The following is a 13,428-nucleotide window of genomic DNA, read 5'->3' as shown; positions in this document are numbered from 1 at the left end:
GGTATACAAGTCCAGTCGCTTCAGTCTTTCAGTGTAAGGTAATTCTGCCATTCCAGGAATTGACCTCGTGAACCTACGCTGCACTCCCTCAATCGCCAGAATGTCTTTTCTCAAATTTGGAGACCAGAACTGCACGCAGTACTCCAGGTGTGGCCTTACCAGTGTTTTGTACAGCTGCAGAAGCACCTCTTTGCTTCGTTACTCAATTCCTCTTGTTATGAAGGCCAGCATGCTATTAGCCTTCTTTACTACCTGCTGTACCTGCATGCTTGCCTTCATTGACTGGTGTACAAGAACACCCAGATCTCTCTGTACTGCCCTTTACATAAATTGATTCCATTGAGGTAGTAGTCTGCCTTCCTGTTCTTGCTACCAAAGTGGATAACCATACATTTATCCATATTAAACTGCATCTGCCATGCATCTGCCCACTCACCTAACCTGTCTAGGTCACCCTGTAATCTCCTAACATCCTCATCACATTTCACCCTGCCGCCCAGCTTTGTATCATCAGCAAATTTGCTAATGTTATTGCTGATACCATCTTCTATGTCATTAACATATATTGTAAAAAGCTGTGGTCCCAGCACGGATCCCTGCGGTATCCCACTGGTTACTGCCTGCCATTCCGAAATGGAGCCTTTTATCACTACTCTTTGTTTCCTATTAGCCAACCAATTTTCAATCCAATCTAGTACTTTGCCCCCAATACCATGCACCCTAGTTTTACTCACTAACCTCCTGTGTGGGACTTTATCAAAAGCTTTCTGAAAGTCCAGGTACACTACATCTACGGATCTCCCTCGTCCATCTTCAGAGTTACATCCTCAAAAAATTCAAGAAGATTAGTCAAGCATGATTTCCCCTTCATAAATCCATGCTGACTCTGTCCTATCCTGTTACTACTATCCAGATGTGCCGTAATTTCATCCTTTATAATAGACTCCAGCATCTTTCCCACCACTGAGGTCAGATTAACTGGTCTACAATTACCTGCTTTCTCTCTCCCACCTTTCTTAAAAAGTGGTATAACATTAGCCACCCTCCAATCCTCAGGAACCGACCCCGAATCTATCAAACTCTGGGGATGGGCAATAAACACTGGCTCAGCCAGTGATGCCCAGAAGTGAACAAAACATATTCAGAAAGTTAAAAAGTAAAACTGATCGTTTCAAAAAATTACTCATGTTTAAGTATAACTGATTTGTGTCGTTGAGATGGTGTCTCTTGCATTATAACGTTTTGTCAAAAAAATGAAGATTTTTGAATTGATTTGTTACAAAATGTTGGTCATTCATGTTCACTCTGAATTTCTCTTCAAAGTGAAAAGAAGATAGGATGATGAAGAAGGCATTTAAAATATTTTCCTTTATTGGTCAAAGCATTGAGTATAGGAGTTGGGAGGTCATGTTGTGGCTGTAAATGACATTGGTTTTGGAATACTGCGCGCAGTTCAGGTCTCCTTCCTGTAGGAAGGATGTTGTGAAACTTGAAAGGGTTCAGAAAGAAATTATAAGCATGTTGCAAGGATTGAAGGAATTGAGCTATAGGCAGAGGTTGAATAGGCAGGGGCTGTTTCTCATGGAGCATCAGAGGCTGAGGGGTGTCCTTATCGAGGTTTATAAAATCATGAGGCGCATGGATAGGATAAATAGACAAGATCTTTCCCCCATGGTAGGAGAGTCCAAAACTAGGGGGTTTAGGGTGGGAGGGAAAATGTTTAAAAGGGACCTAAGGGTCAACTTTTTCATGCAGAGGCTGGTCCGCGTATCGAATAAGCTGCCAGAGGAATTGATGGAAGCTGGTACAATTACAACATTTAAAAGACATCTGGATGGGTACATGAATAGGAAGAGTTTAGAGGGATATGGGCCAAGTGCTGATGAATGGCACTAGATTATTTTGGGATATCTGGTCAGCATGGACGAGTTGGACCAAAGAGTCTGTTCCCGTGCTGTACATCTTTCTGACGATATGACTGTTAAGTGCTGACTGTATGGTAACTGTATTTAACTTATCAAAGAGTCATAGAGTCATGCAGGATGGTAAAAGACTCTTCGGCTGACCATGTTCCCAAACCAAAGTAGCCTCACTCTGTGTTTGACCAATGTCCCTCCAAACCTTTTCTGTTCATGTACCTTTTCAAATGGCTTTTTAATGGTGTAAACGTACGTGCACTCACTAATTCCTCTGGCAATTCATTCCACAACTGAGCCATTCTCTGTGTCAAAAAAGTTGTCCCTTGTGTCCTTTCTAAACCTTTCTTTTCATGCAGAGGCTGGTCCGCGTATCGAATAAGCTGCCAGAGGAATTGATGGAAGCTGGTACAATTACAACATTTAAAAGACATCTGGATGGGTACATGAATTGGAAGAGTTTAGAGGGATATGGGCCAAGTGCTGATGAATGGCACTAGATTATTTTGGGAAATCTAGTCAGCTTGGACGAGTTGGACTAAAGAGTCTGTTCCCGTGCTGTACATCTTTCTGACGATATGACTGTTAACTGCTGACTGTATGGTAACTGTATTTAACTTATCAAAGAGTCATAGAGTCATGCAGGATGGTAAAAGACTCTTCGGCTGACCATGTTCCCAAACCAAAGTAGCCTCACTCTGTGTTTGACCAATGTCCCTCCAAACCTTTTCTGTTCATGTACCTTTTCAAATGGCTTTTTAATGGTGTAAACGTACGTGCACTCACTAATTCCTCTGGCAATTCATTCCACAACTGAGCCATTCTCTGTGTCAAAAAAGTTGTCCCTTGTGTCCTTTCTAAACCTTTCTACTCTCACTATAAAAATGCCTCCTAGTTTTGAATCCCCCAACCTGACAAAGAGGCCCTTGGTATTCACCTTGTCTATGCCCCTCATGGTTTTGTAAACCTCTGAAAGGTCACCTCTCAACCTCCTTTCCTCCAGGGAAAAAAGTCACAGCCTATCTTTATAACCCAAACCTTTCCTTCTCAGCAAAGTCCAGGTAAATCTTTTCTGAACTTTCTCCAATTTGATAATATCGTTCCTACAGCAGAGCGACCAGAACTGTACTCAGTACTCCAGGAGAAGCCAAACCAACATCCTGTGCAACCTCAACATGATGTCTCAACTCTATACTCAAAGGTCTGAGCAATGAAAGAAAGTATGCTAAATGCCTTCAAAGGTTTTCAAAGAATTATGTGCCTTAACCCCCTCGGTCTCTCTGTTCTACAATACCTCCCAAAGCTCTACTGTTAGTTATGTAACTCTGACCATTTTGAACAGCAGTACCTGACAGTTATCCAAATTGTGACTTGTTAAATCATGAGGTCACATACAAGCAGATAGGGGTTGGTGAGTTCAAGTGAATAAATGGCTTGTTTGCGATGTAGGCGTAACACCAACAGTGTGAGTTCAATTCCTGCACTACCTGACATTACCATGAAGATCTCCCTTTCTCGACCTCTCGCCTCTCCTGAAGCATTTTCATGTCCTTCAGGTAAGCGACCACCAGTTGTTGCTCTCATTCTCTCTCTTTTGAATGGTCTAGTCAGATAATGGCAACTTGTATTTTGTTTACTTACAAGAAGATACAGATTAAAATGTGGTGCTAAGTTAGAAAATCTATCCTTGTAATGTGCAATTCTCCAAATAAATGTGTAGTGTGTAATGATTTATTTCAGTTTATCCTTTACCTTGGAATGGAATTTTGAGCAAGTGACCAGTCACTAGTGACGGAGTAAACTCTTGAAGGATTAGAGTTACTGAAGGCTGTGATGGACCAAGTGTGGTACTAAATCATACAGAACCACACGGTCTTGGGTCAACTTCTGGACTATGCTAAGTTTGCTCTTAATGTACATACTAAAAATCACACAACACCAGGTTACAGTACAACAGGTTTATTTGGAAGCACCAGCTTTCACAATGCTGCTCAGTCATCATGTACTTGTGTGAAGGAGCAGCATTCTGAAAGCTAGTGCTTCCAAATAGACCTCTTGGACAATAATTTGGTGTTGTGCGATTTTTAACTTTGTACACCCCAGTACTACACCGGCACCTCCAAACCTTAATATACATCAGGGTCTCTCAATGGAGCTCAGCCTTCAGGAACCAAAATCAGACAGATTGTAAAATCAGCCACCACTTTCCGATTGGAGATTTTTCACGGTCTTTGTGAAACAGGTTTTTTGCAATCATGACCCTCTGCTGCACAGGAACTACCACAGACAGCCCATGTCCCAGGCTAGATATGTTTGTACTGACTCACCTCTACGCTGCCTTGGAGCAGGACAAGGTGCAGTGGCCATCTCTGAAATTTAACACAGACAAAGTCATATATTTCAGTCGGGAGAAAAGATGAACAGCACCATAAACTATAGGTAGAAATGTAATGGGATGTCCGGAATTAAAAACTGACATGAGGTATCTCTGCACAGGTTGTTGAAGGCAGTTAAAAAAAATCTGGAATCACTGATTTCATGAACAAAGTACACACACAAGGAATTTACACTGAGTTTTAGAAAACACTGTTTCAAACTGAGCTGGAGACTTGGGCCCCATTCTAGGCTGATATTTTTGGAAGATTTCAAGGTCATTGTGCAGGTGAGGAGGAGATTAACTATAAATGTTATCGGCCGGAAAGAATTCAGGGAGGTGGAGTGACTACACAGTCTGCACTGGGGCGTTCTGAAGGTAGAGATGGTTTGGTAGAGATTTCACAGATAGTGTTGCTGGACATTATGAATAACTTGGACTGAGTAAGGAAGGAAATAACTATTTTGCACAGCTTAAGGCTCAGTAAAGACAGTCATCCTCAGAAATTCTGGATTTTAGCAAAAACAGCTGGAAAGAATTCCAACAATGTGGTCGCCTACGATTTGGTGATGATAAAGAGCCCCATCAGACTTATACATTAAGACTGGACTGATGAGGGATAGTCAGCATGACCTTATACAGGGGAGATCTTGTCTCACAAATTAGCTTGATTTTTTTTTGGAAATGATAAAAATGATTGATGAGGGATACAGCATTGGAAGGGCCTGAGGGGTTCTGAGGAAGGGTCACCCGACCTGAAACATTAACTCTGATTTCTCTCCACAGATGCTGCCAGACGGCTAAACCTTTACAGCAAGTTTTGCTTTTTGGCGAACAGCAATTATGGATGAGTGATGGTGTCGGTATTATCACTACATTATTAATGCAGAAACTCAGCTGAATGTCCCTGGGACCTGGATTCAAATCTGGTTACGGCAGATGATGGAATTTCTGGTGAAAAGATGATATAAAAGCAAAACGAATCTCGAATTAAGAATCTGCTGATGACCATGAAACCATTGCCAATTGTCAGGAAAAATCCATTTGGTTCACTAATGCCCTTCAGGGAGGGAAATCTGCCATCCACAAGTGGGCTGGCCATTTCACTCCATTCCTCGATACTCCAAGATGGCGGCAGCGCACAGCTTCTCAGCCACAGCTCATCCACTCTCTGTGCTTCTTTTTTAATCTTTTCATTTTTTCTTTTCCTTCTTTCTACTTTCATCCCATCATTGAGACTCGAGTGAAGTCAGTGTGGACTCCCAGCCTCAGGCTGGTCTCCCAGTATCAGCGCAGGCTCTTGAACTCCAGAGCCTCTTTGGAGGTGCTGGGTATGTGGTTGTATTTGTTTAATATTTGAAATGAGATTCTGTAACAGATAAAACTAAAGAACTCATTTGGTGCAATGTTGATGGTCATCACTGTGGGGTATGGTGTAGGCACTGAGTATGAGTGAGAAAGGACTTTAGATTGTGGCTTGAAAGAAATACTAAGGGGAAGGGACTTCAAAAATTGAATAGTTTGATGAAATGCATCCCCTTCCATCTAGAAGGACAAAGGCAGCAGACTGATTGGAACACCACCACCTTCAAGCTCCTCTGCAAACCATACACAATTCTGACCTGGAAATATATCGCCGACCCTTCAGTCTCACTGGGTCAAAATCCTGGCACTCCCGTGTCTAAGCACATTGTGTGCCCACCCACAGCACGTGGACAGCAGAGCATCAAGAAGGCAACTCACCATCACCATCTCCAGGGCATCTAGGGATGGGCAATGAACGCTGGCTCAGCCAGTGATGCCCAGAAGTGCATAAAACTTTTTTAAAAATTTAAAAAGTAAAACTGATTGTTTAAAAAAAAATTGGTCATGATTAAGTATACTTGATCAGTGCCAGTGAGATGGTGTCTCTCGCATTATAATGATTTGTCAAAAAAATGACGATTTTTGAATTGATTTGTTATAAAATGATGGTCATTCATGTTAACTCTGAATTTCTCTTCAAAGTGAAAAGAAGATAGGATGATGAAGAAGGAATTTAGTATACTTTCCTTTATTAGTCAAAGCGTTGAGTATCGGAGTTGGGAGGTCATGTTGTAGCTGTACAGGACATTGGTTAGGCCCCTTTTGGAATACCATGTGCAATTCTGGTCTCCCTGCCATCAGAAGGATATTGTGAAACATGTAATGGTTCAGAAAGGAGGTACAAGGATGTTGCAAAGATTGGAGGGTTTGAGCCATAGGGAGCGGTGGAATAGGCTGGGACTGTTTTCCCTGGAGCATACGAGGCTGAGGGGTGACCTTATAGAGGTTTACAAAATCATGAGTGGCATGGATAGGATAAAAAGACAAAGTCTTCCCCTTGGGTTGAAGGAGTCCAGAACTAGTGGGTTTACGGTAGAGAGGAAAAATTTAAAAGGGACCTTAAGGGCCAACCTTTTCACGCAGACGCTGATGCGTGTATGGAATGAGCTGCCAGAGGGTGTTATGGAGGCTGGTACAATTACAACATTTAAAAGGCATCTGGATGGCAACATGTAAAGGAAGGGTTTAGAGGGATATGGGCCGGGTGCAACAACCATTCCTGTCCCTGCTTTATCCATGTCTCTGAAATGGCCACAACATCGAAATCCCAGGTATCAACACATACTGCAAGTTCACCAACCCTATTTCAGATGCTCTTGGCAGTGAAGTACACACATTTCAAACCAACATCCTGAACGCTGGATGTGATACAGGTTTTCAAAGAATTATGTACCTTAACCCCCTCAGTCTCTCTGCTCTACAATACTGCCCAGAGGTCTACCATTAATTGCGTAAGTCCTACCCGATTGAAAATCAGTACCTGACATTTATCCAAATTGTGTTTTGTTGAATCACGAGGTCACATACAAGCAGATAGGGGTTAGTTCAGTTGAATGGATGGCTTGTTTGCGAAGTAGGCGTAACACCCAACATTTCTCGCACTGGGTTCAATTCTCGCACTGTCTGAGATTACCATGAAGATCTCCCTTTCTCAACCTCTCCCCTCACCTGAGGCATTTCCATGACCTTCAGATTTAATGACCACCAGTTCCCTCTCTCTCCTTAACGAAAGAGCAGCCTTATGGTCCAGTAAAGCAATGGCAACTTATATTTTTGTTTACTTACAAGAAGATACAGATTAAAAGGTGATTGTTTGGTTAAAAAGTATATATTTGTAACAGTTATTTGTAATTCTCCAAATAAATGTGTGGTGTGTAATGATTTATTCTAGTTTTATCCTTTACTTTAGAATGAAATGTTGAGCAAGTGACCAGTCACTAAACTCTTGAAGGACCAGATGTACTGAAGGCTGTGATGGACCGAGTGTAGTACTGAGCCATATAGAACAACAAGGGCCTCGGTCAACTCCTGGACTTTACTAAGTTAGCTCTCAATACACATCAGGGTCTCTCAATGCAGCTCAGCCTTTGAGAATCAAAATTAGACAGTTTGTGAAATCTGCTGCCTATTTGCTACTGCAGGTTTTTCACCACCTTTGTGAAACATGTTTAATGCAAACATCACCCTCTGCTGCCCAGAAACGTCCACAGACAGCCCATGTCCCAGGCTAGATATGTTTGTACTGACTCACCTCTACGCTGCCTTGGAGCAGGACAAGGTGCAGTGGCCATCTCTGAAATTTAATACAGACAAAGTCATATATTTCAGTCGGGAGAAAAGATGAAAAGCACGATAAACTATAGGTAGAAATGTAATGGGATGCCAGGAATTAAAAACTGACATGAGGTATCTCTGCACGTTATTGAAGGCAGTTTAAAAAAATCTGGAATCACTGATTTCATGAACAGAGTACACAAACAAGGAAGTTATACTGAGTTTTAGAAAACACTATTTCAGACTGAGCTGGAGACTTGGGTCCCATTCTAGGCTGATATTTTTGGAAAATTTCAAGGTCATTGAGCAGGTGAGGAGGAGATTTACTGTAAACATCACAGGCAGGAATAAACTTCAGGGAGGTGGAGTGACTACATAGTTGGAACTGAGGTGTTTTTAAGGCAGAGAAGGTTTAGTAGAAATTTTGTAGGTGGTGTTGTTAAAAGTTATGAACAACTTTGTCTGAGTATAGAAAGAATCAACGATTTCACACGGCTGAAGGCTCAGTGAAGACATTCCAAGTGGAGCCATCCTCAGAAATTCTGGATTTCAGCATAAATAGCTGGAAAGAATTCCAGCTGTGGCCTAAGATTTGGTGACAATGAAGGGCCCAATCATATTATACATTAAGAATGAACTGTTATGGATAGTCAGCATGATCTTGTACAGGAGAGGTATTGTTTCACAAATTAGACTGTTTTGGGAGGCGATAAAAATGATTGATGAGGGTTCAGCATTGGGAAGGGTCTGAGCAGTTCTGAGTACAGGTCAGTCGACACAAAACATTAACTCTGATTTCTCTCTGCAGATGCTGCCAAACTGGCTGAACCTTTCCAACAAATTCTGTTTTTTGACTAAGAGGCCAATGTTGGTATTATCACGAGATTATTAATGCAGAAACTCAGCTGAATGTCCCTGGGGCCTGGATTCACATCTGGTTATGGCAAATGTTGGAATTTGTTGGTTAAAAGCTGGTGGAAAAACACCAAGAATCTGGAATTAAGAATCGACTGTGGACCATGAAATCATTGCCAAAAGTCAAGAAAAATCCACCTGGTTCACTAATGCCCTTCATGGAAGGAAATCTCCCATCCACACCTGGGCTGGCCATTTCTCCCGATTTCATGATACACCAAGATGGTGGCAGTGTAGGGCTTTTTAGCCACAGCTCACAACTCTATCCGTGTCTTTTTTTTCTTTCCTTTTCATGATTTTTTCTTCCTTCTTTCTCCTTACATCTCATCATTGAGACCCAAGTGAAGGCAGCGTGGAATCCCAGCCTTAGGTCAGCGCAGACTCCTGAACTCTAGAACCTCTTTGGGGGTGGTGGGTATGTGGTTATATTTTAAGTGAGATTCTGTAACAGATAAAACTAAAGAAACCATTGGGTGTAATGTTGAAGGTTATCACTGTGAGGTACAGTGTAGGCACTAAGTATGAGTGAGAAAGGACTTTAGATTGGCCTTGCAACTCAAAAATAATACTGAGGAGAAGAAACCTCTAAAATTAAAAAGTTTGATGAAATGCATCAACATGCATAAATTCACCAAAGATCATTAGACAGCACTTTCTAAACCCACATCCCCTTCCATCTGGAAGGGCAAAGGCAAATACATAGGAACACCACCACCTTCAACCTCCCCTGCAAACCACACACAATCCCAACTTGGAAATATATCATCAATTCTTCTCTGTCAATGGGTCAAAATCCTGGAACCCCCCCCCCCCCCCAAGCACATTGTGGGTCTATCAAAGTATGTGGATGGCAGTGCTTCAAGAAGGCAACTCACCACCACCTAATCCAGGGCAGCTAGGGATGGGCAATAAACGCTGGCTTAGCCAGTGATGCCCAGAAGTGAATAAAACATTTTTAGAAATTTAAAAAGTAAAACTGACTGCCCCTCATGGTTTTGTAAACCTCTGTAAGTTCACCTCTCAACCTCCTTCACTCCAGTGAAAAAGCTTATCTTTATAACCCAAAGCCTCCATTCCCACCAACATCCAGATAAATCTTTTCTGAACTTTCTTCAATTTAATGATGTCCTCCCTATAGCAGTGAGACCAGAACTGTACTCAGTACTCCAGAAGGGGCCCCACCAACATCCTTTGCAACCTCAACATGATGTCCCAACTCTATACTCAAAGGATTGAGCAATGAAGGAAAGCATGCTAAATGCCTTCTTAATCACCCTGCCTGCATGGGATGCTGGTTTTCAAAGGATTATGTACATGAACCCACTAAGTCTCTCTGTTCTACAGTACTGCCCAGAGGTCTACCATTAATTGAGTAAGTCCTACCCAATTGAAAATCAATACCTGACATTTATCCAAATTGTGTTTTGCTGAATCACGAGGTCACATACAAGCAGATAGGGATTGGTTAATTCAGTTGAATGGATGGCTTGTTTGTGATGTAGGGATAACACCAACAGTGTGGGTTCAATTCCCACACTGCCTCAGATTATCATGAAGATCTCCCTTTCTCAACCTCTCACCTCACCTGTGGCATTTCTGTGACCTTCAGGTTGAGCGACCACCATTGTCTCTCTCTCTCTCTCTCTCTCTCTTTCTCTAATGAAAGAGCAGCCCTATGGTCATGAAGGTCTTTTGCCCGAAATGTCAATTCTCCTATTTCTCAGATGCTGCCTGACTGGCTGTGCTTTTCCAGCACCACACTCTCGACTCGGATCTCCAGCATCTGCAGTCCTCACTTTCTCCTTGCTCTATGGCCCGGTCAAACAATGGGAACTTCTACTTTTGTTTCCTTACAAAATACAGACTAAAATGTGATTGTTAGAAAGTATATACTTGTCATGTGCAATTCTCCAAATAAATGTGTAGTGTGTAAAGAATTATTCCAGTTTTATCCTTTAACTTGGAATGGAATTTTGAGCAAGTGACCAGTCACTAAACACTTGAAGGATTAGATTTACTGAAGGCTATGATAGACCAAGTGTGGTACTGAGCCATACAGAACAACACATTCCCGGATTAACTCCTGGACTGTGCTAAGTTAGCTCTCAATATACATCAGGGTCCTCTCAATGGAGCTCAGCCTTCAGGAACCAAAATCAGACAGATTGTAAAATCAACCACCCTATTTGCTATTGGAAATTTTTCACCATCTTTGTGCAACATGTTTTATGCAAACATCACCCTCTGCTGCACAGGAGCTCCCACAGACAGCCCATGTCCCAGGCTAGATATGTTTGTACTGACTCACCTCTACGCTGCCTTGGAGCAGGACAAGGTGCAGTGGCCATCTCTGAAATTTAATACAGACAAAGTCATATATTTCAGTCAGGAGAAAAGATGAAAAGCAACATAAACTAAAGGTAGAAATTTGATGGGATGCCAGGTATTAAAAAGTGACATGAAGTATCTCTGCACATGTTGTTGAAGGCAGTTAAAGTAAAATCTGGAATCACTGAGTTCACAAACAGAGTACACAAACATGGAAGTTAGACTGAGTTTTCGAAAACAATGTTTCAGGCTGAGCTGGAGACCTGGGCCTCATTCTCAGATGATATTTTTGGAAGATTTCAAGGTTGTTGAGCAGTTGAAGAGGAGATTTACTATAACCGTCACAGGCAGGAAAGAATTCAGGGAGGTGGAGTGACTACACAGTCTTCAGTGGGGTGTTCTTAAGACAGAGATTTCATAGATGGTGTTAAACATTATGAAAAACTAGCACTGAGTAAGGAAGGAAACAACTATTTCACATGGCTGAATGTTCAGTAAAGACATTCCACATAGAGTCATCCTCAGAAATTCTGGATTTTAGCATAAACAGCTGGAAAGAATTCCAACAATGTGGTTTCCTAAGATTTGGTGTCAATAAACAGCCCCATCACATTATACATCAAGGACGGACTGATTAGGAATAGTCAGCATGACCTTATACAGGGGAGGTCCTGTCTCACAAAATTAGCTAGAGCCTTTTGGGGAGTGATCAAAATGATGGTTGAGTGTAGGGCTTAGGAAGGGTCTGAGGAGATCTGAGGAAGGGTCAGAGATTCATAGAGTTGGATCCTTCGGTCCAACTCATCCATGCTGACCAAATATCCTAATCTACTCTAGTCTCATTTGCCAGCACTTGTCCCATATCCCTCTTAACCCTTCCTATTCATATACCCGTCCTGATGCCTTTTAAATGTAATTGTACCAGCCTCCACCACTTCCTCTGATGGCTCATTCCACACATGCACCACCCTCTATGTAAAAAAGTTGCCCCTTATGGTGCTTTTATATCTTTCCCTTTTCACCCTAAACCTATGCCCTCGAGTTCTGGACTCACCCACCCTAGGGAAAAGGCCTTGTCTATGTCCCTCATTATTTTATAAACCTCTATAAGGTCACCCCTCAGCCTCCGAAGCTCCAGCAAAACAGCCCCAGTCTATTCAGCCTGTCCTAATAGTTCCAATCCTCCAACCCTGGCACCATCCTTGTCAAACTCTTCTGAACCCTTTCAAGTTTCACAACATTCTTCCGGTAGTTTGGCCATTTTTTCTTTTAAAAAAAAAACTAACACACAACAAAGAGGACACTACAACACACACCTGGGTTAAAAACCTCACCCACGGACAGCTCACAGACACGGAAAGAACAATACTGGCCAAGGGACTCAACTACAACCACAGGGACGCCAAGACAGCAGACTTCCTAGCAGCACTACAATGCACACTCAGGAACAATGGACTGACAGAAGAGACACAACAAACAGTGTTATCGTACCTCTGATAAAATGGAAAAGACAAACACATAACCTCAACACCAAGGAGAGGGAAGCACGAAAATCACTAAGAAACGATAAGAACATAATCATACTACCAGCAGACAAAGGCAGAATGACGGACATCCTGGACAAAGCAGAGTACATCCAAAAAGCACAACAACTACTTGAAGATACCAACACCTACCAAAAGAGGGAGTTTGACCCCACCACACAGCTCACCAATAGGATAAATAACACACTAAGGAATCTACAAAAAAACATCCTAAAGATAACAGCGCTGACATGCACAACACCTGCAATGCACCACTTTAATACGTGCCTGGATTATGTCGTATGTGCTCATTGGAGGGGGACTCAAAGCCACAATCGTCTGACTCCGGATGTGGAAATGCTGGCAACTGAGTTACATCATACCAAGGGAGCCCTGGACCTGTCTGAGTGAGAGGGAAATGGCTGCAGAGCTCAATATGAGGGGAAGTAATATGGAGGCTAGAATTTGAAGAGGTCAAGTAAATTGTGTCATACACGATATTAATGTGTCGGAGACTGCAAGGAGGAAGAGTTAATATCAATGCAGGGAGAGCATGGAGGAGAAACATAAAAGAAAAACTAATAAGTTCAAGGCTGAAAGCTGAATCTGAGCTCAAGGATATTAGAGTCATAGAGTTATACAGCATAGAAACAGACCCTTCGGTCTAACTCGTCCATATAATATAGAACCTAGAACAGTACAGCCAATGATGTTGCACCGAACACAATGCCAA

General features: G+C 42.2%; 1 protein-coding gene across 1 annotated transcript in view; it reads right to left on the bottom strand.

The window, feature by feature from the left end:
* Positions 1-13,428, bottom strand: part of LOC122550341 (skin secretory protein xP2-like) — a 131,425-nt gene that overhangs the window by 65,918 nt on the left and 52,079 nt on the right. The window contains exon 11 of the mRNA XM_043691069.1: positions 4,244-4,285. Coding sequence (XP_043547004.1) covers positions 4,244-4,285 — 42 coding nt within the window. The remainder of the gene's footprint in view (positions 1-4,243; positions 4,286-13,428) is intronic.

This window comes from Chiloscyllium plagiosum, chromosome 5 (assembly GCF_004010195.1).
Source record: "Chiloscyllium plagiosum isolate BGI_BamShark_2017 chromosome 5, ASM401019v2, whole genome shotgun sequence".
Lineage (NCBI taxonomy): Eukaryota > Metazoa > Chordata > Chondrichthyes > Orectolobiformes > Hemiscylliidae > Chiloscyllium > Chiloscyllium plagiosum.
This window is presented reverse-complemented; position numbering and strand designations above follow the sequence as displayed.